General features: G+C 33.9%; 1 protein-coding gene across 3 annotated transcripts in view; it reads right to left on the bottom strand.

Moving 5' to 3' along the window:
* Cdkl2 (cyclin dependent kinase like 2) overlaps window positions 1-19,429 on the bottom strand; it is a 38,222-nt gene extending 18,793 nt beyond the window's left edge. Inside the window, exons 1-4 of one of the 3 annotated variants that reach the window (XM_048784838.1) lie at window positions 18,108-18,838; window positions 16,003-16,268; window positions 15,359-15,557; window positions 3,884-4,078 (exon numbers count right to left, since the gene is read on the bottom strand). In XM_048784838.1, coding sequence (XP_048640795.1) covers window positions 3,884-4,078; window positions 15,359-15,526 — 363 coding nt within the window. In that variant the 5' untranslated portion in view covers window positions 15,527-15,557; window positions 16,003-16,268; window positions 18,108-18,838. Of the gene's footprint in view, window positions 1-3,883; window positions 4,079-15,358; window positions 15,558-16,002; window positions 16,269-18,107 lie in introns of all 3 variants that reach the window. The other 2 variants (XM_048784839.1, XM_015499293.2) reach the window with 2 other exon arrangements.
* Window positions 19,430-20,552: the final 1,123 nt, after the last annotated feature.

Raw genomic sequence — 20,552 nt, 5'->3', positions numbered from 1 at the left:
TTAGCCACATGAGCTTTGGATGGAATGCTGAGCACCCAAATAGAGACATTCATTTGACAATTAGAAATAGAAAGAGGGTAAAACAAGATCAATGATTAAGATTTCCTGGGAGGAAAAACAGGAAAGTAGGATAGAGAATATTAATTCAACAGCTAAGCAAAACAAAGTATTAGGCTTAATCCTCTTAATGTAAGTAAACTATATTTTGGAATTTAAAAAATGTGTGTGTGTGTGTGTGTGTGTGTGTGTGTATTTGTTTTAGACCCCTTCAAAAGATCAGGATCCAAAATGGCAATATGTCATTGTTAAACATTTTGCATAAGCTAGAAACTTTTATTACCCTAGGTATCAGTGTAAGGACACAGGACCAGTTCCAAATCAACTGTACTACAGCACAAAAAGCTGAACTAGGAGTTGGGAGACTTCGGCACTAGTCTCAGGTTTTCATTAAAGCCATAGACAACTCAATCTTTCTGAGTTCCCCTCCTCATACTCCAAATGAGAGGGCCAAAGTGCATGATTATTATGTTCCCACCCAATTCTCATAATCTATGACTTATGGTAACAATAATAGAACCCAAGCATAACCAAGATAATAGGAGTAGAATTTTTACTAAAAGCTATCATTGCAACCTTAATATCATGTATGATGTAAATAAATTAATAAATTTCAGCAAAAACTTTGTTTAGGGGTCTATAAACACTTCATAATGCCTTATGCTATATGGGTCCAACTTAACATCAAGGTTGATAGCAATGTTAAGTTTGTTGTTAAATACGTTTACTCAGCCTGGCTTACAAAGTATTAAAATGATATTTTTAATTTTTTAAATTCAACTGTTCACATATATGGATGTAGACTCATATGAATACCATATTTAAGAATAAATGTCTTTAAGGACTAGGGCTGTAGCTCAGTGGCAGAGTGCTTGCCTAGCATGTGTAAGGCACTAGGTTCTATCCTCAGCACCACATAAAAATAAACAAATAAAATAAAGGCATTCTGTCCATCTACAACTACAAAAAAAAATTAATGTTTAAAAAAAGCTGAAAAAAAAAGAAGAAATGCCTTTAGAAAAAGGTACTAATGATATGCTAATGAGAAAATAACATTACCTATCTGCTTTAAATATGCTATTTGGAAATATAAAGGGGCAAACGCATAGAGAGTGCATGGATTTATAGATACTACTTGAACCATAAAATAAAACTTACGGATCTTGTGTATTACATGGGGAAGGGATCAAGTGCTTGATACATATTCCTTCCTTGACCCTCTTGTTAAAACACTGACTGATTTTTTGAAAAATTAGGCTTTATTCTAAGTTGCCTTTCTTTTAACTGGGTAATAAAATTTGATTTTTTTCCATTAAAAAATGGACAAATGTTTTCATCCTTGAGTGAACATGTATGTACATGTTTCTTTATCCCCTTCTCCCTTCTCCCATCATAATTATTTGTCTCCTTTAACAGCAAAGGCGGCAACTCCCCAGAAAACAAGATCGAATGAGAGCTAACACTTGATCATTTATGTGTCAGAAACTATTCTTAGTATTTTACATATTGTAACTTATTTTATTCACTCGACAATCCTGAGAGTGGTGCTATTATTATTATTATTATTATTATTATTATTATTATTCTAGTTGTAGATGGACACAATACCTTTATTTTATTTGTTTGTTTGTGGTTTTTTTTTTAGTTTTATGTGGTGCAGGGGATCGATCCCAGTGCCTCACACATTCTAGGCAAGCGCTCTACCCCTGAGCCACAACCCCAGTCCCAGTGCTATTATTATTATTTCCACTTAACAGGGGGATAGGAATGAGGATTGTGAAAGAGGTCCAGGAGGTTTGAGAGGAAAAATGATATGAAATTATAATTTGAGAAGAGTTTGAGAGTAAATGAACTAGGAAAAAAAAAAGTCTGACTACCAGGCAATACTAAATATCCCTTGATGTTAACTAGTCATAAATTAGAGATATGACTAGATAAATTAAGAGTCATAAAAGATATATGGATGCTCTGAAGTTTATGCATGGGACCAAATGGATAGTAAAACCTCCTGCCTTAAAGACAGAATGGCTCTCAAGCCAGCAACACTTTACTATACACTCCCTGAATGTGAATCTAAAGGTAGGCAATGTTACTAAACATGGGTTGATTAGTCATGAAAATATAAAAAAATGAAGGCACACAGAGGCAAACTTAGGCAGAACATTCAAACACGCTTCAAAAGAGAGAAAGCCAATGATAGTTTTGTGTATGGTTCCTCTGACAAATCCACCCTCAGTGTAAGGAATACAACTAGCTTCCTTTAAGTATTTAGGCACATTGGGAAGATACTATTCTTTTTATGAGAAGGATTAATCAGTGTCTTTTAACTTGATGCCATGAATTACTTGATTCATTGATTCCTAATATTGGTCCAAATGCCTGTACACTGATTATTATTATTATTATTATTATTATTATTATTATTATTAAAATTCATATGTTCTATTCTTGAAACAATTATTTCTCTAACTTAACTAAACTGACACTCAGTCTCCTGAGCTTGGTTGATATAAGTCTAGTCTAAGAGACAGAAATAGTCTCTAAATTTGGTTACTCTCAAAATCAGTTTTCTGAGACTGAATCATTCCAAAGTTGCCAAGAGCAGGCTTCCTAAGAAAAGCTAGACAATGTGTTGCCTGGTAGAAATTATATCTCTACCTTTACTGAGGAATTATCCTAAAATATATTTTTATATATATATATGTGTGTATATATAATATATTTTTATATTATATATATATGTGTGTGTATATGTGTGTATATACATATATATATATATACATATACACATATATATGTATATTGTGTATATACACATATATATACATATATACATAGGTATATAAGTATATATTAATTATATTAGTGTTATATTATTCATTATATTAATATATACATAATAGCATGTAATTATTCTAATATATGTAGAGATGAACTATTCATTATAATTCAAATACATAATACAACTACACAATAAGATAGTTAAAAATAAAGATAATAATAAGAAAACTAAAAAATTCATCAAATGCTGAAGTGATAGTACATAATTTTTTCTTCTATTAATGATTATCTTTAAATTTTCAAATTTCCTACCATTAGCATTCATTACTTTTATAATCACACATAAATTTCATTTAAAGTACTTTATAAAACTGGCATACTATGTGTATAGTTATTCATTTTATACCCTGTGTCAATTTTCCTGGAGGTTATTTTATTTGGCACTCAAAAGGACAAAAGATTATTGCAATAAGGTAAGAATAGAGATATTTATACTTTCATATTTCATAACTAGTCAAGATAACCTGAATTAACAAATACATAGAGCCTTAGTGTATGCATGTGTCAAAACTCCTTATAGAAATTAGTGAATTTCACTCAGTAAATCTTGCCCTAAAAAAAGAGCAAATATTTAAATCTAGTTAATGATATATAAAGTACTTAGTGTTGAAGAAGTATACTAATTCTGCAACTTACTTTCAAGCGTATAAAAAATACAGCTTAATGTATTAATGAATGAATAAATATGTGAAAAAGTAAATACTGCAAAATGTTAATAAATGCAGAGTCTAGATAGTGGAAACATGGGTGTTCATCCTACAGCCTTTCAACTTCCCAGTGTGACCTAAGTTTTTTTCAATAAAAAGTTGGAAGAAAAGAATATGTTATGGACACATGAAAATTGACAATATCAAAGTAATATAGATCCTTTCAATTATTTTACTGGTTCAAACTTTAGTTTAAACAAATGCCTCACTAAATTAAGCAACTAGTATCTGGATAGTCAAGGATTTGCAAAATAAAATTACTTAATCATAATACTTACATTGTGACTGTGACAAAATCCAATTCCATTAATAATCTGAAACAAATATTTTTGAACTATTTGGTAGTCTAATCCTTTTGGAAAGAGTTCCAAGTCATCAAGAATTGTGTGATCAACAAATTCAAAGACGAGGTACCATCTTTTTTTTTTCTTACACACTTCCAACAGATTCACCAAATTTTCATGCCTCAATTGCTATTATTAAAAAAATGCAAAATAGTTTTTATAAGTTTAAATTATTAGCAATTAGCCACAATCTAAAACAGATCTCAGCATATGAATAGCATGCATAAAATACATAAACAATGCATATTATAAAAGTATATTCTAGTTTTAAAGTTACAGCTCCTTTCTTCTCTCAGAGAACACAATAAAACCAATAAAAAGAAGAAATGTAACTCCATCTTTTTGAAAGTAAGATGGATCTATGACCCCCGCCCCCATCTACAATGAATGAGGTTTGATTACCACAAGTACTCAAGGTCAAACAGGAGTATCAGGATACACCAAAGGATTATCTGCAGCTACAAGGCTAACAAAGCCAGAGTTTTCCAAAGTTAGAACATACCTTCAGGAGAAAAGGACCAAAACTGAAAATATCCTTCTTTGGTATAATGTTGATAAGTTTTGTGGGTATCACTGAAAGCATCACTAAAACTGAATAGCACCAGTGAATACCACCAATGAATGGAAGGGGAAGGAGGGTTGAATAATTTAATCACACAAAAATGTATTTGCTGGAAATAAATGGTTAGACTAGAAAGCAAAATAATTCATTATGAATAAAACTAAAATTACAAATTTCAGAGAAATTAGGGCTAACAGCATTGAATTCCACACCAGGCCTATGTCTTAAGGAACATCATTGTAAACCATGACATATTCTACTAGCCTAGAACAAAATCATGTCCAAGAAACAAAGAAGAACCAATTCAAGATCTATTCAAAGATACTGTAAGAGAGAGAAACACTAATTACAGATTAAGTGGCTATTCTTAAAATTATTAGGATATAGCTTTCAAAATCCTCAAGGAAAGAAAGTGTAATCCAGGACCGTAATACCCAAACAACGTGTCATTTAAGTAACAAACAATGGAGAAAATTTTTGAACATTAGCAATGATTGCATTTAGTGCAGGACAAAATATTATGCAAATTTGAGCATCATAGTTATAAAATAGAAAGCACTTTAAACTCAACAATATACAATATTACTAATAATAATAGTAAAGGGAAAAAATAAAAACAAGATGTATGTGCATTGATTTTTCTTGTCAACTGGTCAAATGATAACTTTTGACCTGAAAATTTCAATTATAATTATAGCCACAGATTTAGTGATAAACATTAAGATAAATAAGGTATCTTCTAATATAAGTGGTAGATGTGTGGGAGAGACAAGGAAACAGAAACATAACAATTACTTTACAATGGAGTATGTGTATTATAGACTACTATAATTATAAAGGTAATCAATTGTACAAAACTAAAACCCTTCCCAATTACCAAAGAAAACAGCCAATGTAAATAAGGAATTCAGAGACCATATAGAAAAGTACTTGTAAGGAATAATAAAATAGTGTGACATTATAAATAATCACTAATACTTACATAGTGCTTACTATGTTCTAGGCACTATTCTGAGCCCAAAAACTCTATGAAATAGGTACAATTATCTTGTTTTATAGATGAAGAAGCTAAAGCAGAGAAATTTAAGGAAGCTCCAAGGTCACACAGCAATAACTGGTAGAGGCAGGATTGGAACCCAGGAATTGTGACTTCTGTCGTCTCTTGAAAACATTTCATTTTTGGTCATTTCCTCCTCTGTGTTCAGAACATTCGCACTATAAACTCACTTGGGCCCACAGTTGGTTTGTATGCCATAAATTTAGATTTCTTATTCTTAACCACTAAGCTATTACAATTCTATAGGGGGGAAATGGAAACAAAACCAAATATATCTGTTATATTAGAATATATTTTATTTTAATAGGTGAAATTAGTCTAACTGGGTCACAAAGCACATTCCAGATTACTGGTTAAATGAATTAAGGTATATCTATATGATGAAATAAAACACATCAATTAAAAAGAATGAGGCAGTTTTATGTCTACTGATGTGCAATATACTAAGCAGAAGAAGGTAAGATGCAGGTCAGTGGGCAAAGTCTGCTCCCATTTGATATATGCACATATACTGCCCCATACAAATCCATATGGTTGTATGGGAACAGAATCCCTCTGATCACTGTATAACATAGCACTGGTTTGCTATGGAAAGTACAACTAAATGACTGGTACACATGGGTGGCAGGGTAATCATTTAAATTTTATAGCATATGCAAGTATTATATAACAAAAATTTAAATCAGAAAAAATATGTATCAGTGAAAGTGCATACACATATACTCTAGTAAACTTAAATTTTAAAAGATATATGCTATAAAAATTAACTTGGAGACTAGAAAAAGAAGTTTGACGTCCATCAGGCTAGTTAGGAGGAACCATGTTGGTCAAGGTCACATCTACTTAGAAAGCTTGAACTACCTCCACCAATGTATTATTGCCATCAATTCTCAACACAATGACCATCCTGCATAATATCTAAACTCTGTTTCTAAAAATTGCTTCTCTGTGTTATGCCCTCTGGATTCAAAGTCCCTGGCAGAATATTCTACTGGTCAGCTTAGATCACAGGCTACAAGAAGATGGGATAAGGGGGAGATCTCTGCATTCAGGCTGTGTCATGGGAAGCAAGACACTGCACCTTACCACGACTACACACAATGAGAAACTGCATTCATAGGGTAGGAAATGGGAATGTTTTGCTTTTTCTATACAGATGAAAAAAGTGACAAGTGTTCATTTCATATTACAACTGAAAATGCAGTAATTTTGTCATTCATTAGGGTTCTTACACTCTTGTATGCCTAAAACACTCTTCCCAGATCTTTACATGTCTGACTCCTTGCTGCTATCTAGGTCCCAGCTTCATGTCACCTCCTCAGTCACTCCTGAGCACCTTACTCCGTCTTATATCATCATAGCACTATATACTATAATATTATCCCCATCTGATAGCTCACTATAGTAAAACCCTATCTGGTATTTTCCTTTATTATTATTATTTTGTAGCAGGGATTGAGCCCAGGGACACTTAATCCCCAGCACTTTTTATGTTTTATTTTGAGACAGGGTAATCAATGAAGATGCTTTTCAAAGAGTTAAAGAAGCATGTTTCAGCTAGGATAGATGAAGTTTCAATTTGATTATTATCACAAAACTATTTTCTATTATTGATGATATTAACTCATTCCCATTGAAAATAAGAAAAAGCTAAATAAGTTTTAATTATAATCAATAAGCAATCATGGCATTTCATTTTCCATAGCGTTTTCTCATAAACAGAAAGTGCACTGAGATGGTCTCAAAATGCATATCTAAAGACAAATCTATTTAAAACTCAGCAGGCTGGGTGTGGTGGCACACACCTGTGATCCCTGGGAGGCTGAGGCAGGAGGACTACAAGTTCAAGGCCAGCCTCAGCAACTTATTGAGGCCCTAAGCAACTAAACAAGACGCTGTCTCAAAGTTTTTTTAAAAGGGGCGGGAGGGGAAGGCTGGGGATGTAGATTAGTGGTAAAGAGCCCCTGGGTTCAATCCCCAGTACAAAAAAAAATCTCCTAGCAGATTAGAGGCTTTAAGTAAGGTTTTAGAATTGACTTATTTTTAGAGATAATAAGTAATGCATCTTATTTTTTCTCTAAGAAATATTAAAGTAGTTGTCCACTCCATGAGTTAAGAGTGTAAAATTTTAAACATCTTTATTAAAAAAGCTTACCATGAAATGTGAAACTATAGAGAAAGCTACTCATAATAAGCCATACAGTTCATTAATAAAACAAAACACCTTTATTTCACAAACCTTATATTCAAATAGAACTAAAATTCCTAATAAATTCTGTTTAAAAAATTAAATAATAAAATAAAGCTGTTCAATCAAGATTGCACTGGCATATTTCTAGTAGAATAATACATTATACTTAAATATTCTACTTTTTATCAAAAATTCAGACTACATAAGATAATCTCTCTTTCCCTATTAAATGTAAAGTCCTTCCTGCCAAGATTGCCATAGCAGCTCCAAACCTGCAATCATTATTAAAACACAAACTATAGTCCACAGGTTATCTTTATGTTAATATTTTAAAAATAAAATGACCAGCCGAGGATGTGACTCAGTGATAGAGGTCTTGCCTAATGTGTAGGGCTCTGGGTTAGATACCCCATGTCACAAAAAAGTAAAATAAAATAATAAACAAACAAATAAAAGCAGACCACGACCTCTTTTGGTAGTGGCAGACTAAGTAACTCAGACCAATACTCTAAATGAGAATTCTTAAAAATTTGGGTCAAATTTTTCTAATTTTCTGAAACATAAAAGGCTAAGAAGATAGTTAGGATTATTGGGCCAAAATCAGGAACAGAAAAGTGCAGAACTCAAAGCTGATTTTGCCAGGAAGTAACAGATATGGAACTGAATTTTTATTTTTGTGCCCTATACAATTAATAAGCAAGAGTTAAAGCCCAAAAGCTGTAAAGGCAGGACCCCAGAAAAACTACCTCCAATTTAAGCTGGTCTCCTAAAACTTACACCCTCCAAAGTAAACATAGGTAGAAACCAATCAGGCATCACTAGACTTCACATCACCTATAATGGTTCAAGGAACCTCAAACCTTGAATTTGGGGTCTGGGGATGTGGCTCAGTGGTAGAGCACTTGCCTAGCGCGTGGGAGGTACTGGGTTTGATCCTCAGCACCACATAAAAATTAATAAATAAAATAAAGGTATTGTGTCCATCTACAACAATTATTTAATTAAAATAATTAAAACAACAACAACAAAAAAAAAAAAAAAAAAAAAAAACTTGAATTTGGATTATTTTGTACTGGACTGGGAGCCCCCGCTGTGCACTTAACAGAAATCACTATCAGATAAATAAAAATAATCTCTGGAGGCAGATAATTTTACCTTAGCCTCAAAATATTTCTATAAATATCATTTCAAAAATGAGATTCAAAGCAAAAAGATAATGAGAAGCATAAGAAAGCAAGAAACAATTAACGAGAACTTTGAACTTGTTGAGTAGATCCTGGACTGGTAATTGTTGGTATTATATAGAAACCAGAAGGGTGAAAATTTTTTTTTAATTTTTTTTTTTTAGTTGTAGTTGTACACAATACCTTTATTTTATTTATTTATTTTATGTGGTGCTGAGGATTGAACCCAGCGCCTCCCACATGTTAGGTGAGTGCTCTATTGCTGAGCCACAACCCCAGCCCCAGAAGGGTGAAAATTTTTATATAAATAATAATGTTAACTAGTGAATGTAGTTGATTACTAAAAGGGATAAAAGAGGATTCTAAGGAATATTTTTAAATAGCAAATACAGAGAAGCTACTACTTTTAGGGCAGAGGGAAAGTTCCCAAGAATTTTAGAAGCACTTCAACCACCATCAAGGGTACAGTCTTCATTGGAAAGGTCCTGGCTACCACAGAAATGTGTGGTTGTCAGTGGTGAAGAAATCTGCCAGAGGATACAGGCCAGAGATGGCTTGTAACCTCTCTATAATTGATAGAGAAACTTACCAGAAAGTGCAGGTGGGCCACAGCCAGTCCATGAAAAATGCTAAGGTGAACTATCAGAACCTCTTGATATAGTGCTCTGCTCACAATTGTACCCGCCCCCAAAAAAGCATACCAGAGTCTGGAGGAAAAGCCTCTGCCTCTTGCTAAGGATCTACAGTGTCCTTCCATGTCCTTTTTCTATTAACAAAACCTAAAATCAAACCAGCTAGCAAAGGAGAAATGTATACAGAGTTTAATTCCTATATCACAAGACAGGTCCAAGAAGCAGTGATTTAGAACTGAGACAATGAATTAATTATTGTCACAGTGCCCATGAACATGGAAGAAGAAAAGAAAAATCATATCTGGAGGAAATATCTTCAACTTATTCCTAAAAATAATCTTTCAAATATAATGTCCAGCAAAAAATCAAAGAAAAGCAGGCAAACAAAGAAAAAAGATACTATATGTAAAAAATATTAGAAAATAGAGACAATCAAAACCGATGAAGAATGACTTCATGTATTGAAATTAATCAGGTACAGAATAATAACTATAACTTTAAAAAAAGAAGTAACTCAAAAATTGGGGGAACTTTAAACCATAAAAACTGGCATAGCATATTTGGACCCAAATAAAAATCCCAGAAAGGAGAAGTATAATAACTTCTGTTTGTACCAACAGAGACTAGGTAATTAGTAACAATTTCTCCCACTGAGTACAAGCAGAAAAGCTGGACAATACATATACAACAACTACTTGAAGGAACCAGACAGATAAGATAGTAAAGTATATCTGGCCTAGGATCTGGAAGGAGACAGAAACCCTGGGAGGTGAGCCAAGCAATTAACGCCATCTTTTTTTTTTTCAATCCAGGAAACATACCAATTCGGAGAGAAGAGGCTCAGTGAAACTTCTGACAGTATTGTGGGACTAAGGTAGCAGTGACTGGTGTCCAGATGGGAAGAAAAAGTACAGCACTGGTGACATCCTCCTATTTTAGGTTGGCCTAAAAGGTCCTCAAACTATGAATAAGTGTGAACCGTCAGTAGCCTGCCTCAGAAGCTACAACTCAACTTCAAATCATGTAAATCCCTTAAATGGGATTAAGATGATATTAGAATGCTAGCATCACCAGGCTTACTGGAGTACCAGTGCCCTCAAGAGCCTCAGAGAGACAAACATAATAAAGAATACAAAACTACAGCTACATATAAGAACATTCTCTAAAAGAAGCATTCAGAACAGTGGAGAAAATATAATATTTTTCAATAAATATTTCTTGGACAACTGAACATCTATAAAAAAAAACAAAACATAAAATTTGTGCCATAAAACATAATTAAGATCAATCCCGGGTGTACTGAAATGTAAACATGAAAAACAAACCTATTAAGTTTCTAGATGATCATATTGAAGAATATCCTAACTAAACTCTAGGTAGGAAAAGAACTTCTTAAACAGGACATAAATGGCACCAATCTAAAAGATTAAAAATTTAATACATTGGAATTAGCAACTTCTGTTTAAAAAAAGGCATCATTAAGAAAGGGAAGAGAAAGCTCACAGAGGACAAAAGAAATTTACAACACATATAATTAGTATATGATTTATAGTCAAAGTATAACTGAGATAAAGGTTTGAGGGGTTTCTGAGGTAATAATAAATTCTATTCTTGACCTGGATAGTAGATACACAGGTATATTCACTTTCTGATAATTCACTGAGTTGTATACTTAGGATTTGTTCCCTTTTTTTCTGTGTATTTAAAAATAATTTTTAAAAATTACTGGGCACAGTGGCACTCGCCTGTAGTCCTAGTGTCTTGGTAGGCTGATGCAGAAGGATTGAAAGTTCAATGTCAGCCTCAGCACTTTAGGGAAGGCCTAAGCAACTTAGTAAGACTTTTGTCTCAAAATAAATAAATAAATAAAAAGGGTTGGAGACTCAGTGGTTAAGCCCCCTGGGTTCAATCCCTAGTACCAAAACTAACAAACAAACAAATAAAACTACATTGATTAAGAGTGCATGTTAGTAAATGTGAAAAAAAAAAAAAAATCAAGGCAGTGATTAATATCCAATCAGGATAATGTTTACCCATAAAGGGACAGAGGGTTGAATGACTGGCATAGTATATAAAAACGTCCTTAGCAATGTTTTATTTCCTGGAGAGTGATTCCATAAATGTTTGCTTTGCAATAATTAATTGAGCAATAATTATTGTTTTGTGCACTGTCTACATGTGGTCTATATTTTATAAAATTTTTAAAGTACAAAAATATAATATTCCAGGGCTGGGGTTGTGGCTCAGCAGTAGAACGCTCACCTGGCATGTGCGAGGCCCTGGATTCGATCCTCAGCACCACATAAAAATAAATAAATAAAATAAAGGTATTGTGTCCAACTACAACTAAAATATATATATAAATAATACCCCAAATGAACAACTTAATGATGGAGATTAATGACATACTGAGGAGGGGATTAGTAAACTAAATAAACTGTGCTGAAGAATACAAAAACAATAGATGGAAAGGAAAACAGATAAGAAAAGCAGATGATTCCATATGAAAATTTAATATATATTAACTGGAGTTCCAAAAATGGAATAGAAAGGTCTGGATAATACTTGAAGAAATAACTGATAATTTTCCAAAATTAATTTTAAAAATCATAGATTCAGTGAATTCTAAGTAGAATAAAATATATCCACACTAGAAACATCATAATGAACCTACAGAAGAAGAAATTTAAAGGGAAAATAATATAAGTAGCCAGAACAAAAAGAAAACTTTAACGATTTTCTAAGGGGAAGAGGATCCAGGGATCCAGGGGCTCATGGAGTGATTGTAATGTTTTGTGTCTTGACTTAGATGCTGGTTACATGAGCTCATTCCGTTTTTAAAAATTCATAGAGATGTATTTTTATGATGCATACACTTTTCTGCATATATATTATATGTAAACAAAAAGTTGAAAGAAAAAATATCCAGACATTAAAGAACAGATTTACTAAAGAATAGAAATTAGACTGACAGCTGACCTCTCAAGAAGCAAAGTGGAAGCCAAGGGACAGAACAATGTTACCCTAATTTTGTGGACAGAAAATAACTGCCATAACTGGTAAACTAAAATTCCATACCCAACAAAAATATCTTTCAGGAATAACAGCAAAATAAAAGACATTTTCACCAAACTAAAGTGGAAATATCATGCCTGCAGCAGATTCTCACAAATGGAAATCCTGAATAATGTACTTCAAGAAGAATGAAAGAGATCCCAGATGAATGGTCTGAAATATAACAAAGAAGGACAACCAAATAAAGTGATCAATGTATAGAAAGCTAAATGAATCTGGATATAGTGGTGCACATGTGTAATCCCAGCTTCTATTGAGGCTGAGGCAGGAGGATCACAAGTTCAAGGCCAGGATGGGCAATTTAGTAAGATCTTATCTTGATATAAAAATTAAAAGGCCTGGGATGTAGCTCAGTGGTAGAGTGCTTACCTAGCATACATGAGACCTGGTTTGTTTGATCCTCAGCATTTCTCTCTCTCTCTCTCTCTCTCTCTCTCTCTCTCTCTCTCTCTCACACACACACACACACACACACACACACACACACCATACACACCATACACACAAATCACTGAATAATTATATCTTAAAATATATTAGGGTAATGTTGAAGTGTAATGATATTAGCATATAAAATGGAAGGGAATAACCAAAGAAAAAGTTTTCGCAAAATGTTTCCATATGTCTCAGAAAAAAATAAAATTACTGGATAATGTTACTCTTTTTGACAAATTTCTAGGAGAAACACTAAGAAAACAATGTGCCCCATGGTTCCTGGTTGTACTAGGGGCTCCAGAGACCTTATCCCAAAATAAAAAATAAAAGGAGCTGGGGGTGGGGAGCTGCAGCTCAGTGATGAAGTATCCCTGGTGGTTCAATCCCTGGTACAATAAATAAATAAATATAAATAAACAAAAAAACTAAAAGAAACAATGTTTAATTTCTAAATTATTAGGAAAGAAAAAGAAATAAATGTAATCAATATAGAATAAGAAGAGAAAGACAAGTATTGAATAGGTATGACAAATAATATTTCAGATATTACATTACATGTAAATGGATAAATGCTCCAATTAAAAGGCAAATGTTATCAAACAGAATAAAAAGCAAAATGTACCTATATGCAGACACATATCTAAACAAGTCAGAAAAACTGAAAGTAAAAATATAGACAAAGATATACTATGGAAACACTAACTAAAATTAAACTACATAATCTGAGTTCAGACAAAACAGACATTAAGACAAACTATTACTATAATAAACAGGATTATGTTTCATGATGATAGAATATTTGATTCAGCAGGAAGACAGATAATTCTAAATTTGACACACTGATAATATAGCATTTTTGTTTATAAACATTAACTGAACTACAATGAAAAGTAGAAAAATCAATAATCACAAAAGATTTTAACATATCTCTTCTCAGTTTTAGGTAGAACAAACATGAAAAAAATAAGAATTAGAAGATTTGAACAATATACTTAACAAACATGATCTAACGGCTATAATAGAATACTTTTTAATCACAAGTAATTTTTTAAGTGACTATATTACAAACCAAATTGCAAAAAAAAAATTCAAAGGAATTATTTTTATATAGCATATGCTCAGATCACAGAGTAGCTGTGCCATAAATAACAGAGGAAGAAAACCCAAAAATTTTCCACATATTTCAAAAATTTAAATATACTTTTAAATAACTCAGAGATCAAGGAAAGTATAATGGAAATGAGAAAATATTTTCAACTAATAATCAAAATTTCTGGGATGCATACTACCATGTCCATAGAGAAGATATACAGCTTTAAATCCATGTATGAGGTGGGGAATAAAATGTTGGAAATTAAAGAAGTAAGCATTTATCTCAACAAGTTAGGGAAAAGAAGTGCAAAACAAACTCATCCAAAATAATAAGAAGGAATGAAATAATAAAATTTTAAAAAGTCAAACATTGATTCCTTCTAAAGATAAGTAGAATTGATAGAGAAAGAGACAAAGGACTTTGCATAATAGGGCTAGACTGCTATCCTTAGAAAGGACTGCCTTGTGGGCCTTGGTGACTGCCTGGTAATGTAGATTTCAGGAAGGTTCTCTTCATTTCCAGAACTAATATGGGTGGTTCATTGTGCAAAAAAAAATTTGTTTTGTGCTGAATAAATGCTTTCCTTCTGGGAAGTTGGAATTTTGGTGAGTGCCAAGAAGAGTGCCTATGTGATCAATCCCCAGTAAAACCCCAGTGAATGCTTGCGTTTCTAATGAATTTCCTTGGTAGACCATATTTCACATGTATTGTCACTACTCATTCCTGGGGGAAATAAGCATGTGTGTAACTCTACTGGGAAAGAAGCTTGTCCTAGGTTTCCTCTGGAATTTATCCCATATGCCTTGTCCCTTTGTGGATTTGGCTTTATATTCTTTATATCCTTTCACTATAATAAGTCATACCCATAAATGCAACTATGTGCTGAAGACTGTGAGTTATAGAAGATGGGGGTGATCTTTGGACTCCCCAATACAGATGGCAAACAGATGATTGATTGATAGATGGTAGATACAGAGAGAAGAAACAAATATTTTAAAAATCATCTTTACATTCACAAGGTAAATTTGCATACATAATCATTTTATTTCTTCTTATTGACAAAGGAAATTTATACTTTAGTTTGTTATAAAAACAAATATAAAAAAGTAATATTTTTCTACACTATAATTTTGAAAAAGAAACAATTCATTTTATAAATTCAGTATATACATTTACTCACCTTTAGTAACTTGATTTCTCGCATAGCAATTTTTTTAACCATTTTGTCATCATCACTTTCTAAGAACTTCTTGATGGCCACAATTCTTCCACTATCTTTATTCCTACATTTCATCACCATTCCATAACTCCCTTCTCCAACCAACCCTAGGTTCTCATATTTTTCCATTTTAATTTAGAACCAGTAGGAATTTTTCTTGCTATGAAAAACAAGACATAGAATTAATAGTTTTGATTATGTTAATTGCCTCCATCCTCCCAGCAATTAGTTCTTTCCTGCTCATTTTCCATATTACAGCAGTCATATTACTGTCTTTGGATATTTGTACTAATACAATTTCTTAGTGTTTTCATATCTAAGCTCTGTTTTAAAAAAATTCATACACATTTCCTAATAGACAAAGCAAAGGAATTAAAGTGGTTAACTTTAAATTTAATTTGCTGTCATTTTAATGAAATTCAATATATTTTAATTTAGATCAAAATATCATATAAACATTTTAGAAAAAGCACAATTCCTTTTCACTCAAAGGTGAAAAAGGCACAACTAAAAGAAAATTAAGTTTTTTTTTAAAATCAAAGTTGGAAATCTTTATGTACTTTCTACTCAATTGGAAAAAAATTGATCACAAAATAATCACTTACCAAACTAACACTGAATCTTTGATTAATTTTCCTTTACTTTGCTTGTGGGGTGGAGGGTACTGAAGATTTAACCCAGGAGTGCTTTATCATTGAGTTACATCCCCATCCCTATTTATTTATTTATTGGTTGGTTGGTTGGTTGGTTTTGAGGCAGGGTTTCACTGAGTTGCTAAGGCTTGTCTTGAACTTGTGCTCCTCCTTACTCTCCTGAAGCACTGGTATTACAGGTACGTGCCAAAGCACCCAGCTTAAATTGCTATATTGAACTTATAAAATAAGATCAATACCGTCACAGTATATTAGCAGATTTTTTAAAAGAAATTAAATATTAGTATCACGAAATACAGTATTTTTAAAATCCGATTAGTGATTACCCACTGCACAATCATTTGAATTTTATGGTTTGAATTCTTATACAAATCACTATATGACATTTTCTGAATAAAGTTAACCACAAGAGAATCTTACTTGTTTTATCAATGATTAATGGAGGTGCTACAATCATTTCACTACATGTTTCACACAGAAAAAAAAAATTATTTTAGGGTTGGGGGTATAGTTCTGTGGTAGAACACAAGCCTAGAATATTTGAGGGTCCAGGTTCAATCTCCAGCAACACACACACACACACACACACACACACAATTATTACAGTAAAAATAGATTTTTTTCATAAGGTTTGCTTGCTGTGATATATGAAAGCTATTAAATTATTACAACTTCAGAGTTAAACTGAGGTTTTTAAATTTAGTTTTGTCATCTGATTATAAAGTTAAATTTCAGAAGATTAAAAAGTACTGCTCCAAATTCCAATGAAGTTTCAATAGTTTGGAGAGAAAAAGCAGTCTTTCAGTAACTTCATATTCAAGTGATGATTCATAGGTGAATTATTAAAGCCTTGATAAAAAAAACAGGCATTCATAAGCTTTGAAAGGAAAAAAATGCTTGCCTGTTATATTGTGTACTTAGGGCAATCTAAAATAAATTTTCCCAAATTGTTGTGGTAATGTTTTACTGACTTCTTTACAGATGGCAAAGACAAAACATATATTCTCTTTGCTTTGGAAAACCTTGATAATCCAATGTAAATAATAAATTTTCAGCACTTGACATTTAAGTTTGAGGTTAGATTATATACATTGTGTGTATGTGTGTGTGCACGTACTGCTGGGAATAGAACCCAGGGCCTCCAGCTTGCTAAGTGATACTTTACCTCTGAGCTTACAATCCCTAGCTCCCATTATATACATATTTTTAATGTAAACATAAATGGAGAACCAGAAGATTGGCCTTTGAGGGGTAAAAATGAAAACAATCCCAATCGACTCCAACTCAAATGCTGTCATTAATTTTACTACCAGTTTTGATAGTAGATTCTACTACAAACTACAGAGCAGGGTCCCAGACACTGACTTTCCATAAGCTTGACATTTTAACTTTTGTTAACTATTTTTTAATAAAATGTGTGTATTTGAAAAAATTCGATATAATCCAATAGCTCCTCTCCTAATTTTTTTTTTTGTCTTTCCATTAAGAAAGTATGTTTTATTAAAGACCAGAATAGGGTTTACCACTTCAATGATAAAAATAGCTGGAATCTATACAGGATCATTTAAAAAACATTTTGTAATTGGCATCAATGTTTTAAAGTGCAAAATAAACAAAATAAAATTTACCTTAAGCATATCTAAGGTGTTCTGAAGTATATCAAAACTAATTTTATCCATGTTGACTACTCCAAGTTTATTTTCCCAACCAACTTCACATGTGGACACACCACTTTGAACACACCTGCTTTTTCAAGTGACACTGCCTACAAATACCTTAAAAATATCACGGTCCACAAAACCCTGTTTCCTGAAATAGTTACTCATAAACTCTCTCTTTTCATGCCTTCTATTGTTGAATCTAAGGGTAATAAAACTAAAGAAGCCTGGCAAGTTGGCACTGTTAAGTATTTTTGAACATGTGCCATGTAAGCATATGGTTCTAATACTAATAATTTATATAATGCTAATTTTTTATTTTGTTAAAGACAGAAATCTTTTTTTTTTCTTTTTGTAAAAGAACAAGAAAATAGAAGCTCTTTAAAGTCATATACTTACTGTTTCTTCAAATCCTTTCACATGGAAAGATCCAAAGGTTTTCAACTTGGAAACAAATTTGAGGTGAAATGCATCTCGCTAGCAGGACTAAAAGATGCTGACTAGCAAACTAGCAATTCCAGTGTTATGATTTCTTCTGCGGGCACAGTGACGGGTCCTGGGTGAAGCAGGCTGGGAGGCAGATGGGCCTCAGCCCGCCGCAAGCTCATACTTAGGAGGACCGCTGGCCGCATGCTGTCGTCGTCAAGGCAACGACCTCACTCTGTCTCCAGCCATAGGCACAGTCTCTAGAGAGAGTCTGTGCACGAGTCAGAATGCGACTACCGCAGGCACCAATACCTGTCAAGGCCAAGGCCTGTAGAAAAATTAGCAGTGGTAAGAGGGCACCGCCCCACAGCTCCGAAGGCGCTCAGTCCCTCCAGTCTGTGAAGCAGCCGGGCTCCAACTAGCCCTCAGCGAAGGCGTTGGCCACCGAGCTGCAAGGAGGCGGGTTCTCAGCCTTCCAGGTCCGCCCCGCGAGTGCCCGACCTCCCTTACTCTGATTGGTCCAGCCCTGTCGTTAGGCGCTATGATTGGCTTAGCGCCAATATCCCCGCCCCTTCACCTGGGGCTCGACTCAAGTTCTGTTCACTGATGCGCAGTTGCCTGAGTCTCCACACACCAACGTTCTGTAGTTGGGAGGCGCCTCTTCGCCTGCGGCAGACCTCTGCTCGCAAATGAGCCAAGCGGCGTAGCGAAGGGTAAGGTGGCAGTTAAGTAGGACTGAAAGCATGGAAAGAAGAGTGTTTTTCACAGCTTCTCCGCTTTAAGCAGGAAGCAGGCCCTGGGCGCCCCCACCAGGGGAGGTTCAACCCAATCCCGATTCGGTAGTCCTTTCCGTTCTGGGCGTGGGGATAATCTGTCTGGTCAGGCAGAGGTGAAGATCACAGTGAGGAGGCGATTTAGTAGGTTTGAGAGAAGGTAGGCATTTACAGACCTGATTAAGCCTGGGCAGTGAAACACTGGGAAGAAAGATCAAGGAAGGGAAGAGAGGGCATGAATGAAAAAAAAAAAAAAAAAAGGAAGGTGCTGGGATGGGTGCTCAGTACCTTTATACAGCAGCCAAATGGGGTGAAGTTGGGGCTTATGATATTTAAAAGGTCTGCAGATCAGAACAACTCGCTACTTGAAAAGACTGGTAGATCAATCAATATCTTGTGTGTTCAAGTCACACACATAAGAAACAGGATTTTCCTAATTTTCAAGAAACTTGAGACCCTAAGGTTTTCACTCTCATTCCACGCTTTATAATATTTGGTTTCCCCTGATTTGGGGAAGTGTCCTGGATAGCAAACATTTATAGTCAGTATTAATTCCTTCTTTATACTAAGAAATAAACTATATCTTTAGTAAGTTTGATTAGCAAGTATTAATCTTCCTGTGCTTAGTTATCTTGTCCAAGCTGCTTAAAACCTAGTTCCTGACCCTATGTTGAGGAATGGACCTGGAACCTAGGTAGGGAAATACTCTTTTTGGTCAACCCAAGATGTTAAGTATTCTTGTAGCAATTATCTCTGTCCTTGCTGTGAGTTGGAGACATGCCCCATTTTGTTACCTCTATAGGCTGTAACAGAATCTGATAAACTTCTTTTTTTTTTTTTTAAACATGTTTATTTATTTATTTATTTTTAGTTATTGGCAGACACAACATCTTTGTTGGTATGTGGTGCTGAGGATCGAACCCGGGCCGCACGCATGCCAGACGAGCGTGCTACCACTTGAGCCACATCCCCAGCCCCTGATAAACTTCTTTTATGTGAGGGATAGATCCAGGTTTGATTAAGACTGAAACTCAAGAAGAAGAGTTCAAAAAATTTTTCTTTTGCAACTTCATGAAAAATTTTAACCAAATAAACATTTTAAGGTCCCTGCAAGCAAGAGGCTCTGAAGCTTAAATAACCTGTTTATAGCCCACAGGGAACCAAAAGGATAAACTTTAGATTTGGTGAACAGGTGATGCATGAGAAAACAAATTAAAAAAGAATTAAGTTTGAAAACCAGAGGAGAGAATTACACTTCCTTGAAAAAGCAATCTACAGGGTTGCTAAAGAGTATGTAGCATTATATAGAAATAGGATTGTGTTATTCTTTTAAAACAGGGAAATATTTGTAGGGAAAGGGAGGGTTTTTTATTGTATATGGACAGCATGCCTTTATTTGTTTTATTTTTTATGTGATGCTAAGGATCAAACCCAGGGCTTCATACATGCTAGGCAAGCACTCTGCCACTGAGCTACAGCCCCAACTCCAAGAGAGACTCTTAAGATGCAGCAAAAGGAATAATTGATGAAAACCCATGGAGAGGTAGGGAGGAGAAAGTTCTGAAGTATGAGGAGGGCTTAGACTTAGAGATTTAGGGAAAACATAAAAGTATAGGATAGACACATTAGCTGGCCTAGATCTCCT

This window comes from Marmota marmota, unplaced genomic scaffold, assembly GCF_001458135.2.
Source record: "Marmota marmota marmota unplaced genomic scaffold, marMar, whole genome shotgun sequence".
Taxonomy (NCBI): Eukaryota; Metazoa; Chordata; class Mammalia; order Rodentia; family Sciuridae; genus Marmota; species Marmota marmota.
This window is presented reverse-complemented; position numbering and strand designations above follow the sequence as displayed.